Source organism: Geotrypetes seraphini, chromosome 3, assembly GCF_902459505.1.
Source record: "Geotrypetes seraphini chromosome 3, aGeoSer1.1, whole genome shotgun sequence".
Lineage (NCBI taxonomy): Eukaryota > Metazoa > Chordata > Amphibia > Gymnophiona > Dermophiidae > Geotrypetes > Geotrypetes seraphini.
In genome coordinates, this window is record NC_047086.1 from 97,013,608 (window position 1) to 97,040,579 (window position 26,972).

A 26,972-nucleotide genomic window follows, 5' to 3' on the forward strand; every position below is an offset into this window, starting at 1 on the left:
TGGTGAAATTACTACTTGAGTAAAAGTAACAAATGTTTCACATAAAAGTGGCAAGAAAACTAAGTACAGTAATTATTTACATTTACCCAGTTACTATACAACACTTGATAGTTGAATGAAATGACCATGGTTTTTATTTTCTTGAACTGCTACATGACAGACAAAAAATTACCAACTTACCTAATTTCAACACACTGGTCTTGGACAATTGCCAAAAGCTTGCCATTACTGGGGGAAAAAATCCAAAAAACAAATAGAATCAAGAATACAAGGTTTAACGTAACAAGAAGAATCAAAAGAGTTCCCTATCATATTGCATTAATAGTTTATACTGTATCATCATAACTTTAAAAGTACCCATCATCCATTAATGTCTAGAATAGAGAATGACATGAGGACAAATTTGTCCCTGTCCCTGCAGGAACTCAATTTCCCTATTCCGTCTGCACGAGTTTTGTCACTGTCCCAAACTTAGTCTTATTCTTTTCTGGTTTTTTATTTGATAACTACTGTAAACCGAGTCGAGCTTTCCTTGAATGATGATTCGGTATATAAAGTCAAGCATTAGATTAGATTCCTTTAAGCTCTGCCTTAATCGCACAAGCCTCAAACACTTATGATTTTAAAGTGTTTGAGGCTTGTGCAGATGAGGACAAAGCTTGCAGGAATGGGGCAGGCATAGGTAAAGAATTCTCAGGGACGGAAAAAATGAGTTCCTGTGGGGATGGGGAAAAATTTGTCCCCGTGTCATTCTCTAGTCTAGAGCTCATGTATTTCTAAAACCAATTATGTATTGTATAAAAGTGAGGGAAGGGCAGAATTAAAAAGCAAACAGACAGAACCTTCTAAAAACTCAAGAGCTTGACAGAAAAAATTATGGGTTGATTCAATTCTGCAATTTTGTCATAAAAGAGCAAACAAGTATGGACATTTTTAAAAAAATATCTCAAACCTACACTTTCAACAGTTCAAGGGGGAATACAAAAAAAACATATAATTATTAAAAATATATAAATTATTTCCATCAAATCTCACAGAAGCTACCAATGCCCTTACTATCTGTAATACAATTGAAATGGAGGAGTAACCTGATGGTTGGACTAATATCCTGGGAAACTGGGTTTGATTTCTGTTACAGCTCCTTGTGACCCTAGGCAAGTCACATAACCCTCCACTGCCCCAGGTTTAAAAAAAAACAAACAGATACCTGGGCTTCTTATGATGTCATTGTAGGATAAAGTTAGAGTTTCGGCCCGAGTAAAATATTAAGTCCATCCACCAGAGCATATCCCAGAAAAGTAGATATTACCACAGCAGCACAGTGGAATATACTCCCCAATCTGAATATGCCAGTGAAAAAGAAGTTGGAAGAGTTTTGAAGCTCAGTTTGAACGATGGATAAGAGCAGCTTGCACCACATGCATGGTGCATCGAAACAATACTGGCATTATTTTTCCAACAACCGAATTGAGGCTTACCAGCCTGTAGTTTTCCACATCATCTCTGCAACCACTTTTGTGAATAAAGACACATCTGCTGTTCTCCAATCCCCGGGAACCACTCAAGTCTCCAGAGATTTGTTGAACAAGTTTTTACTAGGACTCACACAGTGGTCCTGCATATCTTTTCAACACCACTCCCCTATCACTGGGAAGAGAGGTACACCTAGTCACCTGAGCCACCAAAGACTCCACCTTGGGCTGTCCCAGAAGATGCTGGAACTCCAGTGCCATAGGATACAAACGGGACATAGCCCTAGCATTTCTCAAAGGACTTTCTGGAGAGTCAAACTGCTCAGAGAACATACAACTCATATCCAGATGCACCGGAAAGGTCGCAGATTCCGAGCGCACACTGCAAAGTCAGGGAGAAGAAGAAGTGGAAGTAGCTGGCTGAGGGGCCAAGTTCAATTCCTGCAAAGATTCAGTAATCAGATCAGGCAAAGTCGCAAATTTAAATAAGCACAGCACAGTCGGATCATCACTAGGATACAGAGCCCCTAAGGGATCCATGGATCCAGTACTCAAATCTGGATCCCCCAAATCCAAGAAGGGCTGCACTATCAAACAAAGGATCAGAGAGGTCAGGATCAGCCCGAAAGAGGAACAGGCGGAGGAGGGGAGCTCCCCGAGGTCACCCCGCTGCCACCAGTCACCGAGAGAGGAGGCGGAGAACTTCCAGCAGTAGAACCTCTGGTCTGAAATTTGGACCACAAAAATCTCAGTCAGAAAAAATATCAGGTCTCTGGGGCATAGACTTGTGTTTCTTAGGCTGTGGAGGGTCCACCGCCTGGCTGCCTGAAAAACCAGTCGAGTCAAGCCCCAAAAGCAATGGAAGCCGCCCCACTGGCTAGCTGAGCATGGAATCGCCAGCTTCTGTGAGGGGGAAGCAGAGCTGGTAGCTACCACCTCCCCTCCCTCCCCCTCCGGCTGTGCCACACAGCACGTGGCGCAAGATGTTCAGAAAGCAGTAAATTTGTGTCAACGTCATATGAATTCACAAGAGAAGACCCTGAGGACTCCATCCCAGCAAGTTTCCTGGCAAAAACATGAATTTTAAAGAAGCAGGGAGAAGATGAGAAAAGGACTAAAAATCCAAGATGGCTGCCGGAAACAAATTTGTGCCAAAAATGCACTAAAATTAACTTCCCAAAAATTAAAAAAACTGCCAATTTTTCAGGAGGGGAAACTTTTTTTTGTAATCTTTATTCATTTTCAGAACTTATACAAGCGCAAACAAAATGTACAATCAGATAAAACAAACAACAGCACTTATCTTCAAACAAATATTAAAACAAAGTACTTTACTCCCTCCCCCCACCCTCCCTCCCACCCTCTCTGGATGTGTGTAGAAATTAGCAAGGAATTAAAGGTTAATCAATCAATCAGTCTTTATTAACAAACACCTCTAATGGACCCCATATTTTTTTAAAAAATTTTTTTTATTAATACCCAATTGTTCCGCATTCATTTTTTCGTATCTATAATACAAACACAGTGTTTCTCACCAAAACTGAATCTGTCCCAATTCTTCCAGTTTCCAGTTATCATTGGCATGGCCACCCCTGTCATAATCAGAAGAAGTCTGCTTTTATAAACGTCTATTGGATTCTTAGCTTTCAACAATGTCCCAAATAGGACCACATCATAAGATAATGGTATCGAGACCTCGAGTACCATATTAATTTTTCCCTATATTGATTTCCAAAAACTGAGTATCAAGGGACAATAAAACAACTAATGATCCAGTGTTCCTACTTCAAGATGACAGTGCTAGCATCTATTAGACTTTGAACTATCCAACTTTTGTAAACAGAAAGGGGTCCAAAAAATTCTATATAACAGAAAAAGATAAGTTTGTCCCATAGATGCCGACGCTGTACATCTCATTCTCCAAGTCCAAATCCGTGGCCACTGTGTAGCAGAAATCTGCCGTTTTGTTTCAATGCTCCAAATATCTTTTAGGTTTGTTTTAGGTTTTTTGGTCAAATATTCAGATATTAGTTTGTACCACTTGGCGGCCTGATGCTCTTGCAAATCTGTCTGGAAACATAGGCCCGGAAAACGCAAAAAACACCCTCAAAATTAACTTTTCAAAATCACTGCGAGAGCCTGTCAGCTCTGCTGTATTCACTGTTACCACAGACACTGGGCTGCTTCCAGCTCTGAGTCAGTAGCCGGCTAGAATTCACTGCCACACTGCTAGGAAAGCCTTCTCCAAGTGTTCTTCAGGCTGCCAGTCAGACTCCACTGTCTGACAACACCTCCACCTCTGCAGACCACCGGATGTGTACTATGATGGGCAGAGACGCGAAAACGCAGTCAGCATACTGGAGGACACCGCTGAGCCCCCTAAGCACACCTAACAGTCTGCATTCAACCCCCGCTTAGCTGGACAGCGAGACAACTTCAGGGACGGCCTTGACCTTCTTGACCTCCAGGGATTACTATGCAGACTGGCACAAAGGTACCCAAAAGGGATCGGTCTGTCAGCTACATTCCGAAGTCTGTGAATTCACAAGAGGCAGAGCCTCCAAATTGCTGTAGATGCGAAAATACCCACAAAGGAGACAAAACTATGTCAAAGTAAAATAATAAAAATGAGGAGAGCAGAACACAGAGCTGCAGCCATTCATGTACAAGGAAAGACTGCTAGAGGGCGCTAAGTTGATCTGTGAAGTACACTGGAGGCAGAGTGAAAAATCCAGAGTGGATTCCTTCTGCAGTCCATGCGAGTATGAGGAAATAACCCTGTTGTCTAGAATGTCTCACCTATTGCACTGGAAACATATTTAGCCTCATAATATTTGTTGTATTGTATGATGTATGAGACTTGTTATTTTTAATATTCCCAAGAATATATATTTTTTGTGATTTATTTAAAAAAAAGTCACAAAAGGGAAGACAGAGAGAAAAACAAAGGTTAGGTACAACCTGGGAACAGCAATATATCACTGTTGTCAGCCAGAGAAAGACATATTGACAAAAACACTGATCTCCCTTACAGGGCGTGGTTGCTGCACTGGGCGTGGTTGCTGCACTGGGCGGTCAGCTAGTGTCACTAATTTCTCAGGGCAGGGTTTGTTACTAGGCAACAAGTCATCTGCAGTAGAATCAGAACACTCCTGCGAATTCCTGTTCCCACCTCCCCCCCTAGAGCTGTAAAAAGAACGAAAGACTGTTCTTGGAGCTGGTGTAGGAAAATGAGGAGGCGACACAGGGAGAAAGGGAGCTTGAATATCCCTCTCACTACAAATAGTAGCAACCTTGTCTTGCAAAACTTTCACATCAGTAGCTAACGCAGTTCTTTGGGAGGATATAGCTTGAACATTCTGGCGCAGAGCCAAATTATCGGCATCTGCCTGACATAGGGAGTCAGTGAGCTGTGAGACATGTGACTTACTTTCGGAAAGTCGGTTCTGAGACTCAACAAAGTCCGCTTGTAAGGCACATAATTGCCTGTCAGCACGGGCTGCCTTATCATTAGACAGACGTTCGGTAGCGTCTAACTTTTCACCCAGACAAACATAAGCAGAAGTTACGTCTGCAAGTTCATTCTGCAATTTGGAAACAAGCTCGGCACTCTTATCATAATCTTTATGACAAGTAGATAAAGAGACTTGTAACTCATCCTTCTGAGCTCTCAAATTAGTAAGATGAGTCACTAAAGAGGTACACTTCGCACAAGAAATATTCACTGTTCTTTTTTTCTGACTTTCAAGTTCAGCATTCAACTCAGAACATTGATGTCGTAACTCAGACATCACCTGATCAAAGTCGGAATGTTGATCTTCACAATTAGAAGCTAACAGTTCAAGGGAATCATTACGAGTCTGTTCTGTCTGCAAAGAATTTTTACAATCCTCTAATTGCTCATATAAATCACTCTGAAGCTGACGTTGTTGAGATAAACTAGCAGAGACAGAAGTTTTAAAAGCAAACAACGCACAGATGAGCTCTGAATAATTTTCTCCTGTAGGTTTAGTACGAGCATGTAGGAGACGCTGCAATACTGAACAGTACGCCTGATTAGAGTCCTCTATATCTGCATGTAATAAACGAACAAGGTCAGAAAAATACACATCAGAATCTTGCTGTTTTAACACTTGCACAGCTAATTTCTGAAAAACATCCTTTTCAAGAGCATGCCACGAAATCTGAGTCACAGTGTCCACAGACATAGCTACAGTTGTAAATTAGAAACCTAGATATCCCGGACGAGCCCCCAAAATCTGTAGAAGGATTTATGGTTCACTTAGCAGTATTATAAACACGTTACGTCTCTGTTAAGTGGTCTAGAGAAAACCATAACCTCTTATTCAAGTCCAAATATCATGGTCTAATTATACGACACAAAACCCAGGCTAATGAGAAATATCTTTATTATGAAAATAGAAAAATATAATTCACAAGCCAGCTGCAGAATCAAAGTATTGTTCAAAATATCTAATTACACAAATGAAACTCAGTACATGATTGTCACAATCTAATGGTTAGACAACTAAGTAAAACTTCTTGTTACACACACACACACACTATTCCTTATAATAATAATCCCTGATTAGCAAATGATTATATTATCACCCAGGTAACTTTTCAACCCTTTACCTTTATAATTGATTCCTATCTAATTCCCAAGCTAATAAAAGTAATTTCCGTATGCTCACCCTTAATTAGCTTCTCCGGCACAATTAGGTGGAAGAGAAAACTTTTTGTCAGCTGGAAGACGTCAGGAATACCGTTGTAAAAGTTACACGTGTTGAAAATCCTTGATGAGGCTATAAATCATCAGCAATAAGTTCCGTTTATCTGTGCTAAGTTCAGAACAGTTTTTAAATGTCCGAATTTCTATCTCTTAGGCAGAGAATCACACGAGGTAACTTACAGGTCTAATTATTGAAAGAAAAAGTTTACAATTAGAACGTCTGTGATAAGGTCCGGGGAAGCTCAGATCTGCTCACAGATGTTCTAATTGTAAACTTTTTCTTTCAATAATTAGACCTGTAAGTTACCTCGTGTGATTCTCTGCCTAAGACATAGAAATTCGGACATTTAAAAACTGTTCTGAACTTAGCACAGATAAACGGAACTTATTGCTGATGATTTATAGCCTCATCAAGGATTTTCAACACGTGTAACTTTTACAACGGTATTCCTGACGTCTTCCAGCTGACAAAAAGTTTTCTCTTCCACCTAATTGTGCCGGAGAAGCTAATTAAGGGTGAGCATACGGAAATTACTTTTATTAGCTTGGGAATTAGATAGGAATCAATTATAAAGGTAAAGGGGTGAAAAGTTACCTGGGTGATAATATAATCATTTGCTAATCAGGGATTATTATTATAAGGAATAGTGTGTGTGTGTAACAAGAAGTTTTACTTAGTTGTCTAACCATTAGATTGTGACAATCATGTACTGAGTTTCATTTGTGTAATTAGATATTTTGAACAATACTTAGATTCTGCAGCTGGCTTGTGAATTATATTTTTCTATTTTCATAATAAAGATATTTCTCATTAGCCTGGGTTTTGTGTCGTATAATTAGACCATGATATTTGGACTTGAATAAGAGGTTATGGTTTTCTCTAGACCACTTAACAGAGACGTAACGTGTTTATAATACTGCTAAGTGAACCATAAATCCTTCTACAGGTACCAGAAAGTGCAATAAAGGAAAGGAGGTTTCAGCCCAGGTACCACACTACCAGTGCAATGCCCACAAAGAACACACAGTGATCCCTAGCTCCACGTAAGCCACCATAATACATCGCAAAGTGGAAAGCTCTCAATGACCTCTATTACAATGAGCCAGTTAACAGCTTGAACTGAAACAAACTTACCCACTAGCCTTCCAAGCTACCTGAAAGCCAAAAGGATAAGGACAATATCAATGCCATGGCCATTTTTCTTGTGATGCTTCTACAGCAGAATCTCCCATAGGGCTGCCCAGTATACCTACCTCAGTCCCCTTTTGATTGGGATCCCCTTTATCAGGGTTAACAAGGTGCCAGTTACTTTCCTGTTTATTGCTTCCCTAATCTGAAGGAAACAGTGGGACCGTTGGATGACCGTGGAATAAAGGGAGTGCTAAAGGAGGACAAAGAAATCGCAGACAAACTGAACACATTTTTTGTGTCTTTATTTAACGAAGAGGATATACACAGCATACCGGAACCCATCAGGCTATATGCTAGAAACAAAGACGGGAAACTGATAGGTTTGACGGTCAGTCTAGAAGAGGTATACAGGCAGATCGATAGACTTAAGAGCGATAAATCCCCGGGACCAGCCAGCATGGTTTCAGCAAAGGAGGATCTTGCCTGACGAACTTACTGCACTTCGTTGAGGGAGTAAACAGGCGGATAGACAAGGGTGACCCGGTCAACATTGTATATCTGTATTTTCTGAAGGCATTTGACAAGATTCCACATGAACGACTACTTCGGAAAATTGCAAGCCATGGAATAGAGGGTGAAATAGTCATGTGGATTAAAAACTGGCTGGAACATAGGAAACAGAGAGTGGGGGTAAATGGACAATACTCAGACTGGAAGAGTGTCACAAGCGGGCTGCCGCAAGGCTCGGTGCTTGGACCCATGCTCTTCAACATCTTTCTAAACAATCTGAACATTGGTACGACGAGTGAGGTGATTAAGTTTGCGGACGATACAAAGTTATTCAGAGTAGTGAAGACACAGGGGGATTGCGAAGATCTACAAAGTGGCATTATCAAGCTCGAGACAATGGGCAGCAACATGGCAAATGAGGTTCAACATGGACAAGTGCAAAGTGATACATGTCGGTAACAAAAATCTCACGCACAAATACAGGAGGTCCGGAGCGGTACTTGGAGAGACCTCCCAGGAAAGAGACTTAGGAGTTCTGATCGACAAGTCAATGAAATTGTCTGCACAATGCGCTGAGATGGCAAAAAGGGTGAACAGAATGCTAGGAATGATAAAAAAGGGGATCATGAACAGATCGGAGAAGGTTATCATGCCTCTGTACCGGGCCATTGTGGCAATGGCCCTCACCTGGAGTACTGCGTACAGCACTGGTCGCCGTACATGAAGAAAGACACGATACTATTCGAAAGGGTCCAGAGAAGAGCGACTAAAATGGTTAAGGAGCTAGAGGAGTTGCCGTACAGTGAGAGATTGGAGAAACTGGGCCTCTTCTCCCTTGAAAAGAGGAGACTGAGAGGAAACATGATTGAAACATTCAAAATACTGAAGGGAATAGACTTAGTAGATAAAAACAGACTGTTCACAATCTCCAAGGTAGGGAGAACGAGAGGGCACTCTCTAAAGTTGAAAGGGGATAGATTCCGTACAAACGTAAAGAAGTTCTTCTTCACCCAGAGTGGTGGCGAGTTGGAACGCTCTTCCAGAGTCTGTTGTAGGGGAAAACACCCTCCAGGGTTTCAAGACTAAGCTGGACAAGTTCCTGCTAAACTGTGACGTACACATGTGAGGCTGGACTCATTTTAGAGCACTGGTCTTTGACCTGGGGGTCGCTGTGTGAGCAGACTGCTGAGCACGATGGACCACTGGTCTGACCCAGCAGCGGCAATTCTTATGTTCTTAAAGAGGCCCTACAACCCTTCTACATTTTACTATTTTGTATTTATTTGAAACACTCATATCCCGCATATCACAACAATCTATCCCCCCTCTTTTATAAATGCATAGAGCAGGTTTTAGCACCGGAAGCGGTAGTAACTGCTCCAATGCTCATAGAATTCCAATGCTCAAAGAATGCCTTAGAATATCGGAGCAGTTACCGCTGTTTCCAGCGCTAAAACCCACGCTATGCATTCGTAAAATAGGGGGTATGTACGGCAACTCCTCTAGCTCCTTAACCATTTTAGTCACTCTTCTCTGGACCCTTTCGAATAGTACCGTGTCTTTCTTCATGTACGGCGACCAGTGCTGTACGCAGTACTCCAGGTGAGGGCCATTGCCACAATGGCCTGGTACAGCGGCATGATAACCTTCTCCGATCTGTTCATGATCCCCTTTTTTATCATTCCTAGCGAAATCTAGATATGTTAAAACGGCAGACAGGGAGACCAAACTCCGGATAGAAGAAAATATAGCAAGACAGGTTAAAACAGGGGATAAATCCTTTTTTAAGTACGTTAGCGACAGGAAGAAGAACACAAGCGGTATTGTGCGCCTAAAGAAACCTGTCCGAGTCTACGAAGTTACTGTCAGAACTACTCAATAACTACTTCTGCTCAGTCTTCACCTGCAAAGCGCCAGGGTCTGGACCTCAGCTACAATCAAAGGGGTGCTTGGAGGACTGATTCCGGGACTTTGAATTTACTGCGAGCAATGTCTACCACGAACTATCAAAGCTAAAAGTGAACAAAGCTATTGGCCCGGATAATCTACACCCCAGAGTACTTCAGGAATTGAGAGATGTCCTGTCAGAACCGTTAGCTGAGCTTTTCAATCTTTCCCTAAATAAGAGAAAAGTTCCCTTGGACTGGAAAACTGCCAACGTTATTCCGCTCCAGAAAAAGGGATGCAGGGCAGAGGCCGAAAATTACAAACCGATGAGTCTCACATCAATAGTATATAAACTTATGGAAACGTTGATCAAAAACAGATTGGACACGATTCTGGATGACGAAGGACTAAGGGATCCCCACCAGCATGGCTTTACGAAGGGAAGGTCTTGTCAATTCAATCTGATAAACTTATTTGACTGGGTAACAAAAAAACTGGATGGGGGAGAATCCCTAGACATCGTGTATTTAGACTTCAGTAAGGTTTTTGATAGTGTCCTACACCGTAGGTTATTGAACAAGATGAACACGATGGGCCTAGGAGAAACACTGACTGCATGGATAGAAGATTGGCTTAGCGGCAGACTTCAAAGGGTGATGGTAAACAGTATTCCCTGAAAAACGTCGGAAGTGACTAGCGGAGTGCCGCAGGGCTCGGTCTTGGGCCCGATACTATTTAATATTTTTGTAAGGGATCTGCCTCAGGGACTTTGAGGCAAAATTGCATTATTCGCCGATGATGCTAAACTATGCAACATTGTGGGCAGCGCAGCAGAACCCGACAGCGCAACCGTGCCCGACACTATGGAGCAGGACCTACTTTTACTGGAACAATGGTCCAGTACTTGGCAACTGAATTTTAATGCCAAAAAATGTAAGGTAATGCACTTTGGTAGCGGAAATCCATGCAGAACGGTTCATAGTCTAAAGCGTGCAAGGACAAAGGCGCGCCGACAACCGAGCGCAGACAACTGAGCACAGGATTTCATCGCGCCGAAGAAAAAATGTATTTTAAAGGGCTCCGACAGGGGATGTTGGTGGGGACTCCCCCCCCCACTTTACTTAATAGAGATTGCGCTGGCGTTGTGAGGGGTTTGGGGGGTTGTAACTCCCCTTATTATACTGGAGACTTAAATTTTTCCCTGTTTTTTTAGGGAAAAAGTTAAGTTTTCAGTATAATGTGGGGGTTACATCCCCCACACCCCTCCCCAACATGGTAGCGTGAGGCAGCGCAATCCCTATTAAGTAGAGTGGGGAGTTCCCCCCACCCCCCCATCAGAGCCCTTTAAAATACGGGTTTTCTTCGGCGCAATTAAGCCCTGCGCTCAGTTGTCCGCGCTCGGTTGTTGGCGCGCCTTTGTCCTCGCGTGATTTTGACCCTTCACCATGCAGAACATACACACTGAATGGTGAAAACCTAACAAGAACTGTAGCAGAACGGGACTTGGGAGTAATCATCCAGGAAAATATGAAAGCTGCCAATCAGGTGGAGAAAGCTTCAGTAAAGGCTAGACAAATGCTGGGTTGCATCAGAAGGAGCTTTATTAGCCAAAAGCCTGAAGTTATACTGCCGTTATACAGATCCATGTTGAGATCTCACCTGGAGTACTGTGTTCAGTTTTGGAGGCCACATTATCAAAAGGATGTGAAGAGAATGAGTCAATTCAGCGAATGGCCACCAGGATGGTCTCAGGAATTAAAAATCTCCCATATGAAGAACGTTTGAGCAGGCTGCGCTTATATTCTCTCGAAGAGTGCCGAGAAAGGGGGGGACATGATAGAAACTTTCAAATACATCACGGGCCGCATTGAGGTGGAGGAAGAAATCTTTTTTCTTACGGGTGCAACGGTGACAAGAGGGCATCTGCTAAAATTCATGGGGGGAAGATTTCATGGGGACACCAGGAAATACTTCTTCACCGAAAGAGTAATTGATCGATGGAATTGTCTTCCACGTCAGGTAATCGAGGCCAGTACCACGCTCGACTTCAAGGGACGATGGGACAGAGAGGTGAGATCGCTCTAGAGCAGTGGTCTCAAACTCGCGGCCCGGGGGCCACATGCGGCCCGCCAGGTACTATTTTGAAGCCTTCAGTATGTTTATCATAATCACAAAAATAAAATAAAACAGTTTCTTGATCATATGTCTCTTTAGCTATAAATTACAATATTATTATTAAGACTTGGCCAAAAGGAAAGATTTATAAATTATAAAGAGTTTTACCTCATGCAAAATTGTCATTTCTTCAATAAGACATTAACTATTTTTACTGAGGCCCTCCAAGTACCTCCAAATCCAAAATGTGGCCCTCCAAAGGGTTTGAGTTTGAGACCACTGCTCTAGAGGAATGCTTAAAAGATGGATTTTCGAGGGAGGGAGGGTTCTTGAGTGGGCAGACTTGTTGGGTGGGCCCTTTTCTGCCGTCATACTTTATGTTTCTATGTCATCAACGGGAATATCGCTGCAGCCAAATTAAAAATCGATGATCAAGGAAGGCAAGCAGGCCCCGCCGGGCCAAAAACCCATGAAGGGAAAAAATATATATATAGGCAAGATAAAACTAAAAAAAGAAAAACAAACACGAAAATAGGGGACGGATCAAGATGGCTGCCGACTGATCTAGCCGAGCGTCGCGGGTCAGTGAGCTCACTATTCATTGTGTATCTGTTGAATTAAAACTTACCCCTAGATGGCCAAACGGAGAGGAGGGAGCACAGCTGGGGCCTCGCGGAGCTCCGGAGTACCCGGAATGGGCAACATAAATTAGCTTATCTGCCGCATGCAGAGCGCACCTTCAGCAGCTGGAGGTTGTCCCACTAGAGACACCCCGAATGGGCGGAACAGAGGCGATCTCTCTGGAACTAGAAATTACACTAAGCCCCGACACAAGGGCTCCGCCGTCACGCCCTCAGGTTACCAGCTCCCTGCGGGCGGGGGAGCTCTCCGAAGAGGGAGCATGTCCTGCTCTGGAAGCCGGTGATATTCGTGAAGGAAGCATGGGGTCATACTCTACGTTCACAAGAGAGTCTGTATGCAGGGATTGAGGAGTTAACTTCTGAAGGGGATGGACAGACTCAGGAGAGTGCTCAACAAGGAGAACCATCAACTGGAGAAGAATTTGCAGTCCATTTTCCTCAGCTTCAAAAACCCCGACAGGCAACATTAGATTCTATCTGGGACCTGGTTGTTAACATTCCAAAAATAATAAAACCTCAATTTACTCAAATAGAGGAGAAAATAAGGATATTCAGAATTTGAAAATAGAAACATCAGAGACTAAAAAAGCAATTGTCAGCATTAACCAAGAGTTATCTAAAACCAAACAGCTTCATGAAACATTTATTAAAGATAACACCAATCTTAGGAGGAAGCTTGAGTCTTTGGAAAACTTTTCCCAAAGTAACGACTTAAGATTGGTGAATTTTCCAAAGTCTCAATGATCACTCCTTGGGAGATGCTGAAAAGATATATGTTGAAAATTTTTGGACTTACTGAGGAAGTAATACCACCATTTACACAAGTCTATTATCTCCCTAATAATCAGCAGAAACAGCAGCAAGAGGTTGCACTGGAAACTCTGGATGTGTCCACTTTATTGGAATCCTCAAATAGTGAAAGGACAATGCCTGCAACTTTATTATTAACAGTGGCTTTGGCACCAGACAATAATTGGCTATTGAGACTTTTCTTTAAAAATAAACAAAAACTTTTTTAGGAATACAAATGTATCCGGATCTTGCCAGAGAAACCCAGAGACATCGTAAAGAATTTCTATTACTAAAACCAGGAGTGTTAGCCTTAGGGGCAACCTTTTATTTATGTCACCCATGCAAATGTATAGTGTATTATTCCTCATAGAAATATGGTTTTTTTAAACCTTTCCAGCTGCCGGCTTTCCTGTCATTGTCACACCTGGAGAAAGAAAAAGATAAAATCTATGCTATATAATATTATCTATGCTATCTATGCTAGATAAGAAGTATTTTTAGGGAACCCTGAGTTCAGTCTAAATCAGCCATAGTATTCTTCTATGATATATTTCTTATTAAAATTGCTCGTTCCATCTTGATCCTGAGTGGAGGACTTGTGTTAAAAATTTAAGTAAACTTTATGTTATAGATTCAATTCTGATTAATATGGTTATGTAGTACTGAGTTTATATTCTTGATTTGATTAATTGGCTATGTACTTTTGACTTAAATTTTGCTTTCTGTACAAGTTTATACTTGATAAATAATTATAAAATAATAAATAAATAAATAAAAAAACACAAAAATGACTAAAAGTCACAAACGCGTGAGCAAAAAGGCAAAAATAGATTCAACGGCCGTTGAAAAGAGTCTTCTTAGCTCCGCAGAAACTGAGGGACAGCGTGCCTACGTCGGGTGGGAAGTCACTCACGCATGCGCGGTGCAGGCTATCACGAACTTTCTAAAGACTTAAAGTGGCAATACACTTTTGGAGTAGTCTGTGCCGGGGCTCCATGGATGACATCAACCATCAGTGAGAATATACTGCCTACTTGTCCTGGGATAATCTGCTCTATGGTAGCTGAATCTTACATCACCAAGGGTCTAGCCTTATTAAGAGCAAATTCCACTTCAGTTGACTAGTGAGTTATTGCAACTTGAATTAAAAAGCCTTCTAGGCTAGGTGCATAGATTCTGCCTTTTAGTTCTCATCTGTACCCCCCTCATCATGACATTAAAAAAATAATCATATAAGAAAAAATTGCAAACTGAAGTACAGCAATTTTTAGAGTTATGATGAAATTCCCTTGAATATGAGTTTCATCAAAAAATAATAGGGTCTGATAAGCAAGGGAATATAGTTGCCTGCCCAACCACTGCTCTGAAAGGAATTTTTAACTACTGTCACTTATCACCACGCAAACATCCGTCATGCAGGATCATTTCTGCATGCGAGAGACCCTATTGCTTTAATATACGAGAACTCTATGAACTAGTTGTCACCATAATGTGGGTCAAACATGAAAAATGACTAACATCTGCTCATTGAAGACTAGGCACATTGCACAAATAAGGAAGAGAAGAGTAAAGGTCATAGTGGATAATATCACCTTAGGGAGTGGAGAGTGTTACAAGAGTTATATAAAAATAAGGTATTTTTGCACAATAAAGTAGCTGTGGTAATATCAATGGAGAAATTTATGTACTACATTTATAGCTCATAGTTCACATTTTATTTGATATACTGCCTATCTGAGCATCTAAGCAATTTACAAATAGGTTAAAACAGTGCAAAAGAAAGGACACATGAGGTGGACTAAGCCACAGTTTTCAATATTATATAGCATATTCTCTCATTTTATGCATGCTCTGCCCTTCCTTATATATTTAAACAAATAATTTTGTATTTCATACAAAAGCATTCTTGCCCGACACCCAATAATATTTATGACAGACTGCAAAAAGAGAAAAAAAGAAACAGTACACATTAAGTTGACTTTTCAAGTTGCTTTCATCCTAGCTGAATAAAAGAATACATGGGGAGAAAAAGGCCCTAGAGAAAACCAGTCAGCACACAAAATCTGAACAATAGAAGTAAGGCATTACCTTGCCAGGACTAGATGCCAGTTGACCTGCTTGCTAATCCGACGAACAAGTCCAATAGGCAGTGAAAATTTAGCAGGGCTGGATTAACAAAAAGGCATACATTAGAAAATTACATGAACTGTACACCATACTTAACACAGACATTTTTTTTCATACAGATGCCAATGTTAACAGCTTTTTTTACAGTTTGACACTACAAGTGGTATTTCAAAGGACACATTGCATCATTGTTCAGCTACAAGATCCTTATTTGAAATCCTTGGGACCAGGCATATTTTAGGTTTTGGAATGATAATGTTAAGCCAGCCCTCCAACCCTTTCTGTTTCTCACTGCAGCTCTTCATTGATACTTTCCAGCCTTCTGACTTGAATCGTACAGAAGTCAGGAGAAAAGCACTCACATGTGTCGGTTTCAGTGTGTGTCATGTCGGGGAAATTGACTACTTTAGGTTTGCGTCAAAAGCACAGTTACTTACCGTAACAGGTGTTATCCAGGGACAGCAGGCAGATTTTCTCTACATGTGGGTGACGTCATCCACAGAGCCCCGACGCGGACAGCTTTTCAAGCAAACTTGATTGAAGATTTCAAGTTTGCTAGTGCTGCACCACGCATGTGTGTGCCTTCCTGATCCACTAGAGAGCGCATCCCCTCCTCGTGGTCTTCCGTTCAGATAGCAAGCAAAGAAGCCAACCTCGGGGAGGTGGGAGGGTTGCGAGAATATCTGCCTGCTGTTCCTGGATAACACCTGTTACGGTAAGTAACTGTGCTTTATCCCAGGACAAGCAGGCAGCATATTCTCTACATGTGGGTGACCTCCAAGTTACCAAAAAGGGACGGAGGGAAAGTTGGCAATTCAGGAAAAAAAAATTACGCAAAACCAACTGGCCAAACTGGCTGTCGCTTCTGGACAAAGTATCCAGACAGTAGTGAAAGGTGAAAGTATGAACCGAAGACCAAGTGGCAGCCTTACAGATCTCCTCAATTGGCGTGGACCTGAGGAAAGCGACAGAAGCCGTCATCGCTCAGACTCTATGCCCCGTAACCCGACCGCGCAGCGAGAGACCAGCCCGAGCGTAGCAGAAAGAAATACAAGCAGCCAACCAGTTGGACAAGGTGCGCTTGGAAACCGAACATCCCAACCGATTAGGATCAAAGGACAAGAAAAGTTGAGGAACCCTCCGATGAGACTGGGTGCGTTGAAGATAGAAAGCCAACGCCCTCTTACAGTCAAGAGTATGCAAAGCCACCTCCCCAGGATGAGAATGGGGCTTGGGAAAAAACACCGGAAGAACAATAAACTGATTAAGATGGAAATCCGAAATCACCTTAGGCAAGAACTTAGGATGAGTACGCAGGACCACCTTGTCACGATGAAATACAGTAAAAGGCGGGTCCGCCACCAGTGCCTGCAGCTCACTGACTCTGCAAGCAGACGTGAGTGCAAGCAGGAAGATCACTTTCCAAGTAAGGAACTTCAGATGAGCTTTATCCATGGGTTCAAAGGGAGGTTTCATCAACTGAGCAAGAACCACATTAAGATCCCAAACCAAAGGTGGAGGTTTGAGGGGAGGATGGACATGCAAGAAACCCCTCTTAAAAGGAGAAACCACAGGGTGAACAAAAAGCGATTTCCCATCAAGCAGCTGATGAAAGGCAGCAATCACACTGAGATGAACACGAACTGAATTGGTCTTGAGACCAGAATAAGACAAATGAAGCAAATATTCGAGAATCGAGGACAACGAAGCAGACAGAGGTTCCACACGATGCGAAGCACACCATGTGGCGAAACGAGTCCATTTCTGAGAATAGCACTGCCTCGTAGAAGCCTTCTGAGAAACCTCAAGGACATCCTGCACCGACCGAGACAACCCAAGAGAAGAGGTCAGGTAGAAAGGAACCAAGCCGTCAGATGAAGAGACTGCAGATTGGGATGCAGCAGTGAACCCCGACTCTGAGACAGCAGAGAAGGAAAAACAGGCAGAAGTAGAGGGTCCCTGACACTGAGTTGTAGAAGCAGGGAGAACCACGGCTGCCGAGGCCACTGAAGAGCAATCAGAATCATGTCGGCATGCGCCGACCTGAGATGCACAAGTGTCCTTAAAATCAGAGGGAAAGGCGGAAACGCATAAAGGAATCTGCCCTCCCAATCCAAAAGGAACGCATCTGCCTCGAGACGGTCCAGGGAGCACATCCTTGAGCAGAATTAAGGCAACTTGTGATTGAGGGGGAAGGTGAACAGATCGATCTGCGGAATCCCCCAGCGAACGAACACCTGACGCAGAGTCCGGGAATGGAGAGACCACTCGTGCGGCTGCAGAAGACGACTCAACTTGTCCGCCAGACAGTTGTGCTCCCCCTGGATATAAACCGCACGAAGAAAGATGTTGTGGCGGAACGCCCAATCCCAGAGGTGAAGAGCCTCCTTGCAGAGAGACAGGGAACCTGTGCCCCCCTGCTTGTTGACGTAATACACTGCTACCTGGTTGTCCGTGCGCACCAGGACCACCCGGTCCTGAAGCAGATAACGAAAAGCGACCAGGGCAAGGTAAATGGCCCGAAGTTCCAGCAGATTGCTGTGACAACGACGATCTGCACTTGACCAAAGGCCTCGAGTCCGTAGACCGTCGAGGTGAGCCCCCAGGCATATGCTGAGGAGTCCGTGGTCAGGACCTTGTGATGCGGAGGCGCAATAAAAAGCAACCCTCTGGAAAGATTGGAAGAGTTGGTCCACCAACGGAGCGAGCGTCTCAAGGAAGGAGTCACCGCAATGTGCTGGGAAGCGGGATCCCATCCTGACGCCATTGAGACGCCAAGGTCCACTGAGGAACCCGAAGATGCAGTCTGGCGAACGGCGTGACATGGACGGTGGAGGCCATGTGACCCAGCAGAATTATCATCTGCCTGGCCGAGACTGAATCTCGCAGGGAAACTGACTGGCTCAGCTGAACCAGTGTGGCCTGACGAGGAGGAGGCAGAAAAGATCGTAGGCGAACCGTGTCCAGCACGGCCCCGATGAACTGTAGGGACTGAGTGGGGCACAGCTGAGATTTTGGGAAGTTGACCTCGAACCCCAGACTTTGGAGGAATAAAATAGTCCGACAGGTCACTGAAATAACACCCACCCTTGACGGGGCTTTGATCAGCCAGTCGTCGAGGTACGGAAAGACTTGGAATCCTTGGGACCCGAGGGCCGCAGCCACCAACATGAGACACTTCGTGAAGACTCGAGGGGACGAAGCAAGCCCCAATGGGAGAACCCGATACTGAAGATGCATTTCCCCCACCTGAAACCGAAGGAACCGGCGACAAGCTAGATGCACTGGAATGTGAGTGTATGCTTCCTTCAGATCGAGGGAACACAACCAGTCCCCCTCATCCATCAAAGGGTACAGGATGGGGAGCGAAAGCATCCAGAACTTCTCCCGAACGAGGAACTTGTTCAGCCTCCGAAGGTCTAGGATAGGCCGGAGGTCCCCGGTCTTTTTGGGGACCAGGAAATAGCGGAAGTAAAAACCCCGCCCCCGCTGACAAGGGGGAACCTCCTCTACCGCCTGAAGGCGAAGAAGAGCCTGAGCCTCCAGAAGAAGCAACAGAAGCTGCGCTCAGTTTGAAGGAGACACACCGGGAGGACAGTTCGGCGGCAACTCCCAGAAATTGAGAGAATACCCCTCTCTGATCACCGAGAGGACCCAAACGTCCGAGGTGACACTTTCCCAGACCGGATAAAAGGCGCAGAAGCGGCCCCCAATAGGGAGAGGAACGGGACCCAGCGCGGAGGAGGCCAGCCCCCTCCCGGCCAGCCCATCAAAAGGACGGCGCGGGTTTAGTCGCAGCCGGGGTCTGAGGCTTGGGGGGAGCCCCCTGCCGTTGCTGGCGCCACGGAGGAGGACACAAAAAAGCAGGCGTGGACTTCTGCAGATACCACCGAGGCGGCAACCAAAAGGCCTTGGGAGGAGTGGGCTTCGGCTTGGACCGCACCAAGGATGCAAAAGAACGCTCGTGCTCGAAGATGTGTTTCATAGCCGCCTCGTTAGAGTCATCGAAGAGTTCATTGCCCAAACAGGGAAGGTTGGCCAACTGATCCTGAAGGTTAGGGTCCATATCAACGATCCTGAGCCATGCCAATCGTCGCATGGCAACCGCAAAGGCGGAAACCCTAGAGGAAAGCTCGAAAGCATCATAAGCCGCATGAAACATGTGCAAACGAAGCTGCAACAGAGAGTCCACCAGCTGTTGAAACTCCCCACGGCGCGAGGCGAGCAAGTCCTCCTGAAAGGCGGGCAAGGATTTGACCAAAACCTTGAGATAAGAAGTGAATTTAAAATTATAATTCAAGACCCGGTTAGCCATCATGGAGTTTTGGTAGAGGCATTTGCCAAACTTATCCATCGTCCTCCCTTCCCAGCCAGGTGGTACAGCTGCGGACACCCTAGACGGATGAGACTTTTTCAAAGATGATTCCACCAGCAAAGACTGGTGGGAAAAGTTAAGCCTTCTCAAACGTCAAGTTTCGAGACTCCATCTTGGACGGAATGGCCGGGACCGCATAAGGGGTCTCCAAATTCCGGAAAAAAGCCTGGTGCAGCACCAGATTCAAAGGGAGCCTTAAGGACTCCCGAGGAGGACAGGGTAGATCCATCTCCTCCAAAAACTCCTTGGTGTACTTGGAGTCGGACTGAAGGTCAAGATGGAGCGCCTTCCCCATGTCCTGGATGAACCTCGTGAGAGTAATAAGGCGGCATATCTGTGTCCCCACGACCTGAGCCCCACGACGCTCCGCTAAGAGAACAGGGCAGGGTCGAGGACTGCCGACGCTTCGAGGTCTCCCGAGGGGAGGACCCCGGGGTCCGAGGAACCGAGGCCTGATGGCGCCGAGGAGACATGCCTTGGGAAAAAGAAGGAGATCCTTGTAAGGCCGGGACCTCCTGGCGTGGAGCCCTGGACCGGAAAGGTGACTTGAACAACCGGGGGTTGGACAAAGTCAACTCCGAGACCCGGAGAGCCCCGGCGTGCGACCATCGGGGACCGGCCCCGCCTCGGGGGGGGGGAGTCCCAGGGCCGTTTCGCCAAGCAGCGAGACGGGGTCGAGGTACGCCCCGACCGGCGTTTCGACCTCAGAGAAACGCCTCGAGGGCGGAGGCGAAGAGTCTGAAGAGGAAAGACGCCGAGACCGACGCATCCTGCCCCGAGGGGCCTCGACATGACGCTCAGGCTGGTCCGTCACACGCGAAGTCAAGGTCGGGGTCAAGTGGGCCAAGGCCGAGGAGAGCTCTAAGGAAATCATAGCCCGGAGCATATCCTGGAACACGGGCACCGACATCATATTAGGCATGTCCCGAGCAGCAGTGCATTCCACCGAGGGCGACCTTGAAGATGAGTATTCCCTGGAGGCGGAAGCACGCTTGGAGGGCTTAGAGGGTCTCTTCGAGTCCGGCGGGATAGCACTCCCCCCATGGACAGCCGTAGACTCCGAGGTTGGCTTCTTCGCCGGCGCCAACCCTGAAGAAGGAAGAGGGGACTTACCCATAGCCAAGGACTTCGAGGTCGAGGCTGATCCTTTCGAAGTCGAGGGCAGCTTACTCGGGGCCGAGGTCTTCGGGGCTGACGTCGAGGCCGGGGCCGAGACCGGAGCCGAAACCAGGGCCGGCTCCACCACAAAAAGCTCAGCCATGCAGGCCTGACGACAACACAGGGCACGTGACTGGAAAGTGTACACCTGGGGCAAGTGTCGGTCAGATGATCAGCCCCCAGGCACAAGATGCACCAGCGGTGCGGGTCGGTTATGGACAGCAGCCGACCGCACTGTGAGCACTTTTTAAACCGGTATGAGGCCGGGACATAAGGAAAAAACAGGCCGCAGCCGGTTCGAGGCCAAGCGGCCACAGCAACCCGGGAGCCCCTGGATGCCGAATCGATTATCAAACACACGAAAACTCATGAAAACAACAAAGAAAAAAGCACACAGCGACTCCAGCAAGAAAACAAAGAAGCTGCGGTGCTAGAAAGGCACTTAGACACGGAGAGAAAAACAACAGGGCTTTCTGCTCCGCAGAAAACTAAGAACTGAAGACAACGAGAAGGGGATGTGCCCTCTAGTGGAGCAGGAAGGCACACACATGCGTGGTGCAGCACTAGCAAACTTGAAATCTTCAATCAAGTTTGCTTGAAAAGCTGTCTGCGTCGGGGCTCCATGGATGACGTCACCCACATATAGAGAATATGCTGCCTGCTTGTCCTGGGATAATTTCAGTTTTTGAAACTTTTCCATTTTCAGAATTTTAGATAAAAGATCTTGTACCTGTACACAATTTCAAGCAAAATTCTACCTGCAGCACAAAAAAAGCAGGCACTAAGATTTATCATACTTGGTTCCTACAGTTTTCAAAGGGAACCACTCATACTGTTAGCTTTTCCTTTCAGAATTGTTTCATAGACTGCAGGTAGAAAGAATGTGGTATCTCTGCCTCAGTGCAGACAATTGAAAATTATGTCCAAATAATTAGCTGTCTGTAAAGAAAACATTGGGCAAAAAAACAAAAAACTTCTAAATTGTGTCCTGTCTTTTCAGCTGAAAATTCATTTTAATGTGAGAGTTTAAAAATTATCCTTTTAAATTTAGCTTTGCTATTCTTTCTCTAAACTTATAAGCCTAATGCTTGAGCCTATTGCTGAAAATCCATTCTAAGAGCTAGATAAACTATAGCCAACAATGGTCGCTAAACCAGTTTTGACTGGTTTAGCAACAATCGAATTTGCCGACTCAATGCACAAAACAGCTCACCGAGTGTTTTTTTTGCCCGATTCAACTCAGTTATGCAAATAAGCACTTTCATATTAAAACGCCATGCAAACTAGCTGAGCGATTTGACTAGGTGACCAGAGAACTGGATAGAGGATGTGCGCTAGATGTGGTGTGAATAACATGAAGCTGGCGAAGCTTGAAGAATGATCTGAAATTTAGCAGATAAAATTTAATGTTAAGAAATGCAAGGTCATGCATTTGGGCTGCAAAAACCAGAGCAAACGGTACAGTTTAGTGGGTGAAGAACTTATGTGCACGATGGAAGAACGGGACTCAGGTGCGATTGTATGTGATAATCTTAAGTTGACCAAACAGGTTGAAAAGGTGACGGTGAAAGCTAGAAGGATGCTAGGTTGCATAGGGAGAAGTACGGCCAGTAGAAAAAGGAGGTATTGATGCCTTTGTATAAGATTCTGGTGAGACCTCATTTAGAATATGGTGTACAATTCTGGAGGCCGCACCTTCAAAAAGATATAAAAAGGATGGAGTCAGTCCAGAGGAAGGTGTGTGGTCTTCGTGATAAAGCATATGGGGACAGACTTAAAAGATCTCAATCTGTATACTTTGGAGGAAAGGCGGGAGAGGGGAGATATGGTACAGCTGTTTAAATATAAATACAAATGCAATCAGCAAAAACTGTTATTAGCCTGGTGGTGGAAACACCCCATGAAAGTGCATTTATAATAGGTGGAGAAAAAGCCTCAACTTATCAACAATATACGGACGGCAACCCAATGAGTTCTTAAAGCTAGTCCTGCTCTGTATCATAGACAAAAAACTCCACACTTTTCAAAATGTAACTTTTCAAAACAGGCCCAAAGCCACCACTGTGCACAGGGAGCCAGAAAAAGAACAAAACAGATGTTTAAATACCTACGTAATATAAATGTGCATGAGTCGAGTCTTTTTTATTTGAAAGGAAACTCTGCAATGAGACGGCATAGGATGAAGTTAAGAGATGATAAGCTCCGGAGTAATCTGAGGATATACTTTTTTACGAAAAGGGTGGTAGATGCGTGGAACTGTCTCCTAAAAGAGATGGTAGAAGCACAGACTGTCTGAATTCAAGAGGGCCTGGGATAGGCCCGTTGGATCTCTCAGAGAGAGAAAGAGATAATTGAAACTGTGGATGGGCAGACTAGATGGGCCATTTGGCCTGTATCTGTCATCATGTTTCTATGATTGATGTACGAACATCCCTTCCCGATACACAGAAAAAAGTGATCTCTTTAAGCAATCTGAAAAAAAGCAACTGGTCAAGACAAGTCACTTACCTATCCTACTAATACAAGTTAATATATTTATAACATGCCATACCTTTTTTAAAAATAGGTGCAGATGCTGTGTGTGTGCTACACACATACAATATTTGCCCCATTAAAAAAAAAAAGACAAGACATAAGCCACCACCCCCCCTCCCGATGACGAGCTCCCATCCCCCCCAATGTCAACTGCAGGTCCACAACCTCTCCAACAGAGAGACAGGAGAGATGCCCATTCCCTACAAGAAAAACCCCCGTGCCAGCCAAAGTTGACAGGAAGGATACCATCCCCTCCCCCTTTCCCCTTCCCCTCCCCCCAAAATAAAGGAAGGAGGGTATACTTGGTCCCTCCAGCTCCGAGGCCCGCCAGTCCATTATGTTGGGCCTTCCCTTCCATGGTGCCTCATGTGATGCACAGGGAGGGGTCTAAGGCCCCCATTGGCTCAGATGCTTAAGGCCCCCACCCTCTCTGCCTCCACCCCTTCTCCCCAAAAAGCCCTAGTTGTCTAGTGCAGTGGTTCCAAACCCTGTCTTGGAAGACTACCAGGCCAATCGGTTTTCAGGATAGCCCTAATAAATATGCATAGAGCAGATTTGCATGCCTGTCACCTCCATTATATGTAAATCTCTCTCATGCATATTCATTAGCCTGAAAACCCGATTGGCCTAGTGGTCCTCCAGGACAAGGTTGAGAGCCACTGGTCTAGTGGATACCTCACCTTCCTATTCCAGCCCCTCCTTCCTCCCAAAAGTCAACACCAAATTCATACTGGTCTAGTGAGCCCTAACCCCTGTGCCATGCAGATTCTTCTCACAAACCATAAAACTGAGAGACAGGTATACCCAATCACTCAGTCCTTATAAAACTGGAGTACTTGACCTCAGTCTGCCAATTAAAAAACTTTTGGCAAGACAGTGGTGCAGAGGCAGAACCAGAAGTGGGTCAGAGGGACTATGGGGTTGGAAGGTGAGAACTGGTGATCCGAAATAAAGTGCCCCACTTCAACACAGATCAACAAAACACTACCACAGAATGAGGTAAACTCTAAGATTCTGTATATGCTTTGTACTGATGCTTTGCAGTGTTTGTTAGCTTGTGTGCAAAACTCCTTTTTCCATAAATGCAGCCAAAAAATTGTGTGCTAGAACCACACTAATCCTGTGCAAAGCCTGAACACACTTTAATTCATCAACCAAATACAGTACAGTGTTCTCCCCAGGGCCTTTTAGCCGGGCGCACCGCCCAGCTAATTTAGATGACCGCTCGGCAAATCTTTCTGCTGCTACCAATGCTCCTTCCTGGGCTGACTCTCCGCCGAAAATTTTGTTTTGACGCCTGCCTTTTTTTTTTCCAGCATGCTTTTACTTGCTTCAGGCCTTCCTCGTTGTCAGGTCCTGCCTACTTTGTTTCCACGAAGGCAAGACCCAGCAGCGAGGAAGGCCCGAAGCAAGTAAAAGCAGCAAGTTGTAAGCTTCCCTCGGGGGCTGTGTGCGCGTGCCAGCTTCCCTTCTCTTCCCTACCCCCCCCCCCCAGGGACGCAACTTGTTGTTTTACGTAGAATCAAGTAGTATTGTAACTGTATTAATTAAAGTTTATAAATAGGAAATTGAAATAAGGCAGTTTTTTGGGGGACTAAACCCCTTTCCTCAGATCAGGACAGGATACCATAACAGTAGGGGTGCCCAAATGGTCGATCGTGATCGACCAGTAGATCGGAAAGGCAATATGAGTCGATTGTGTTGCCTTTGCAATCTTTTTCTTCCTGCCTCCCCGAGCCAGGCCAGGCACGTACAAGTGCCAGACTCGCAAGACTTCACCTCCGAAAGTCAATTCTGACATCGGAGAGGTAGTTCTGGGCCAGCCAATCGCTGCCTGGCTGGCCTGGAACTTCCTCTCTGATGTTAGAATTGACATCAGAGGTGAAGTCTTGAGTCCGGCGCTTGTACGTGCCTGGCCTAGCTCAGGGAAGCAGCAGGGAGAAATTGGTGTGGTGGCTTAGGGGGTAGGGAAAGAATCAGGGAAGTGGAGAAATCGGCGCGATGGCTTGGGGGGGCAGGGGGAGAGAGAGAGAAAGAAAAGCAGAAATAAAGAGGCGGCAGGGGGAGAGAGAAACAGGTAGTCAGGGGGAGAGAGAAAGAAAGAGAGACAGAAAGAAAAGGGAAGTGGCAGAAAGAAAGAAATATTGGATTTCCAGTCAGAAGAAGGAAGTGCAACCAGAGATTTTCAATTTAGTGATCAAAATGTGTCCGTTTTGAGAATTTCTATCTGCTTGTCTATATTTTGCACTATGGCCTTCTTTTACTAAACCGTAATAGCGGTTTTTAGCGCAGGGAGCCTATGAGCATTGAGAGCAGCACAGGGCACTCAGCGCATCTCCCTGCACTAAAAAACGCTATTGTGGTTTAGTAAAATGGGAGGGGGTATATTTGTCTATTTTTGTATAGTTGCTCCTGAGGTGACATTGCATAAAGTCATCTGCCTTGACCTCTTTGAAAACCCGCGGAATATAAATGATAATTAACATTTTCTCTGCATACAGTGTGCTTTGTGTTTTTTAAAATTTTATTGTTGGTAAATCATTTTGACTTGGTCATTTTAAAAGTAGCTCGCAAGCCCAAAAAGTGTGGGCACTCCTGCTGTAGAGCCATTCTTGTATGACTGGATGAGCTATATTTATCTTTTTTTTTAAGTTGTTTAAATTCATGCAGAAATAAATGACTAAATTGAACCTAATGACTTCATTAACGCCTTTCCCTTTTTTAAACCTCTATACCATTTGAAAGAGGGCAAATATCTAATTATTCCCTTCTAGCACTGGATGCTTCTTAAATTTAGTAAAAATATTCTATCACAAGTGTCAAGCCTTAAAAAAAGGAAGTCATATTGAGCATTGGAAAATAATAATTAACTAATAAAAATAGTACACATTTAGGGCTCCTTTTACTAAGTTGCAAAAATGGTTTTAGCGTGTGCTTAGCGCACGCAGAATTACCACATGCGCTAGACGCTAATGCCAGCATTGAGCTGGCGTTACTTTTCCCGTGTAGCGCGGGAGTTTGCGCGTTCTAAAAATGTTGGCGCACCTTAGTAAAAGAGGGGGTTAATTTTCCCCACCACCAAATTTACCCATCCCGCCCCACCCGGCTACTTTTTCATGCCACCCGGCTGGAAAAAGTTTCTGGGGAGAACACTGCAGTACATTTACATTTTATGTATTCACTGGGAAAACAAAACCCACCTGTACCAAATGTACTGCAATATGAATGATGCTGGGCCTATAAAGAAAAATTTCAATTAGTTAGGACCTTTAAACAGAGCGTTTCAAAAATCGTTCTGCATAAATATCAGAGACAGCATTTGTAAAGGCATCATAGCTATGTAGTAAGCACTTACTCTCCTATCTGTTGATTAAACAGATTATTCTGATTTTCTTATTGATAGGAAGGAATAATCATCCAAAGCACTTATGTGGTCAGAATCAGATAGTAATGGCATAAATGTTGTATTTTTTTTTTTTTTTTTAATTTTCCCAGA

At 44.6% G+C, this 26,972-nt stretch overlaps 1 protein-coding gene across 1 annotated transcript in view; it reads right to left on the reverse strand.

Annotated features, from left to right (window-relative positions):
- The window catches only part of NBAS (NBAS subunit of NRZ tethering complex), an 852,905-nt gene that overhangs the window by 814,090 nt on the left and 11,843 nt on the right, over positions 1–26,972 (reverse strand). The window contains exons 3-5 of the mRNA XM_033937554.1: positions 26,677–26,713; positions 15,370–15,447; positions 181–228 (exon numbers count right to left, since the gene is read on the reverse strand). Of these exons, the coding sequence (XP_033793445.1) occupies positions 181–228; positions 15,370–15,447; positions 26,677–26,713 (163 nt within the window). The remainder of the gene's footprint in view (positions 1–180; positions 229–15,369; positions 15,448–26,676; positions 26,714–26,972) is intronic.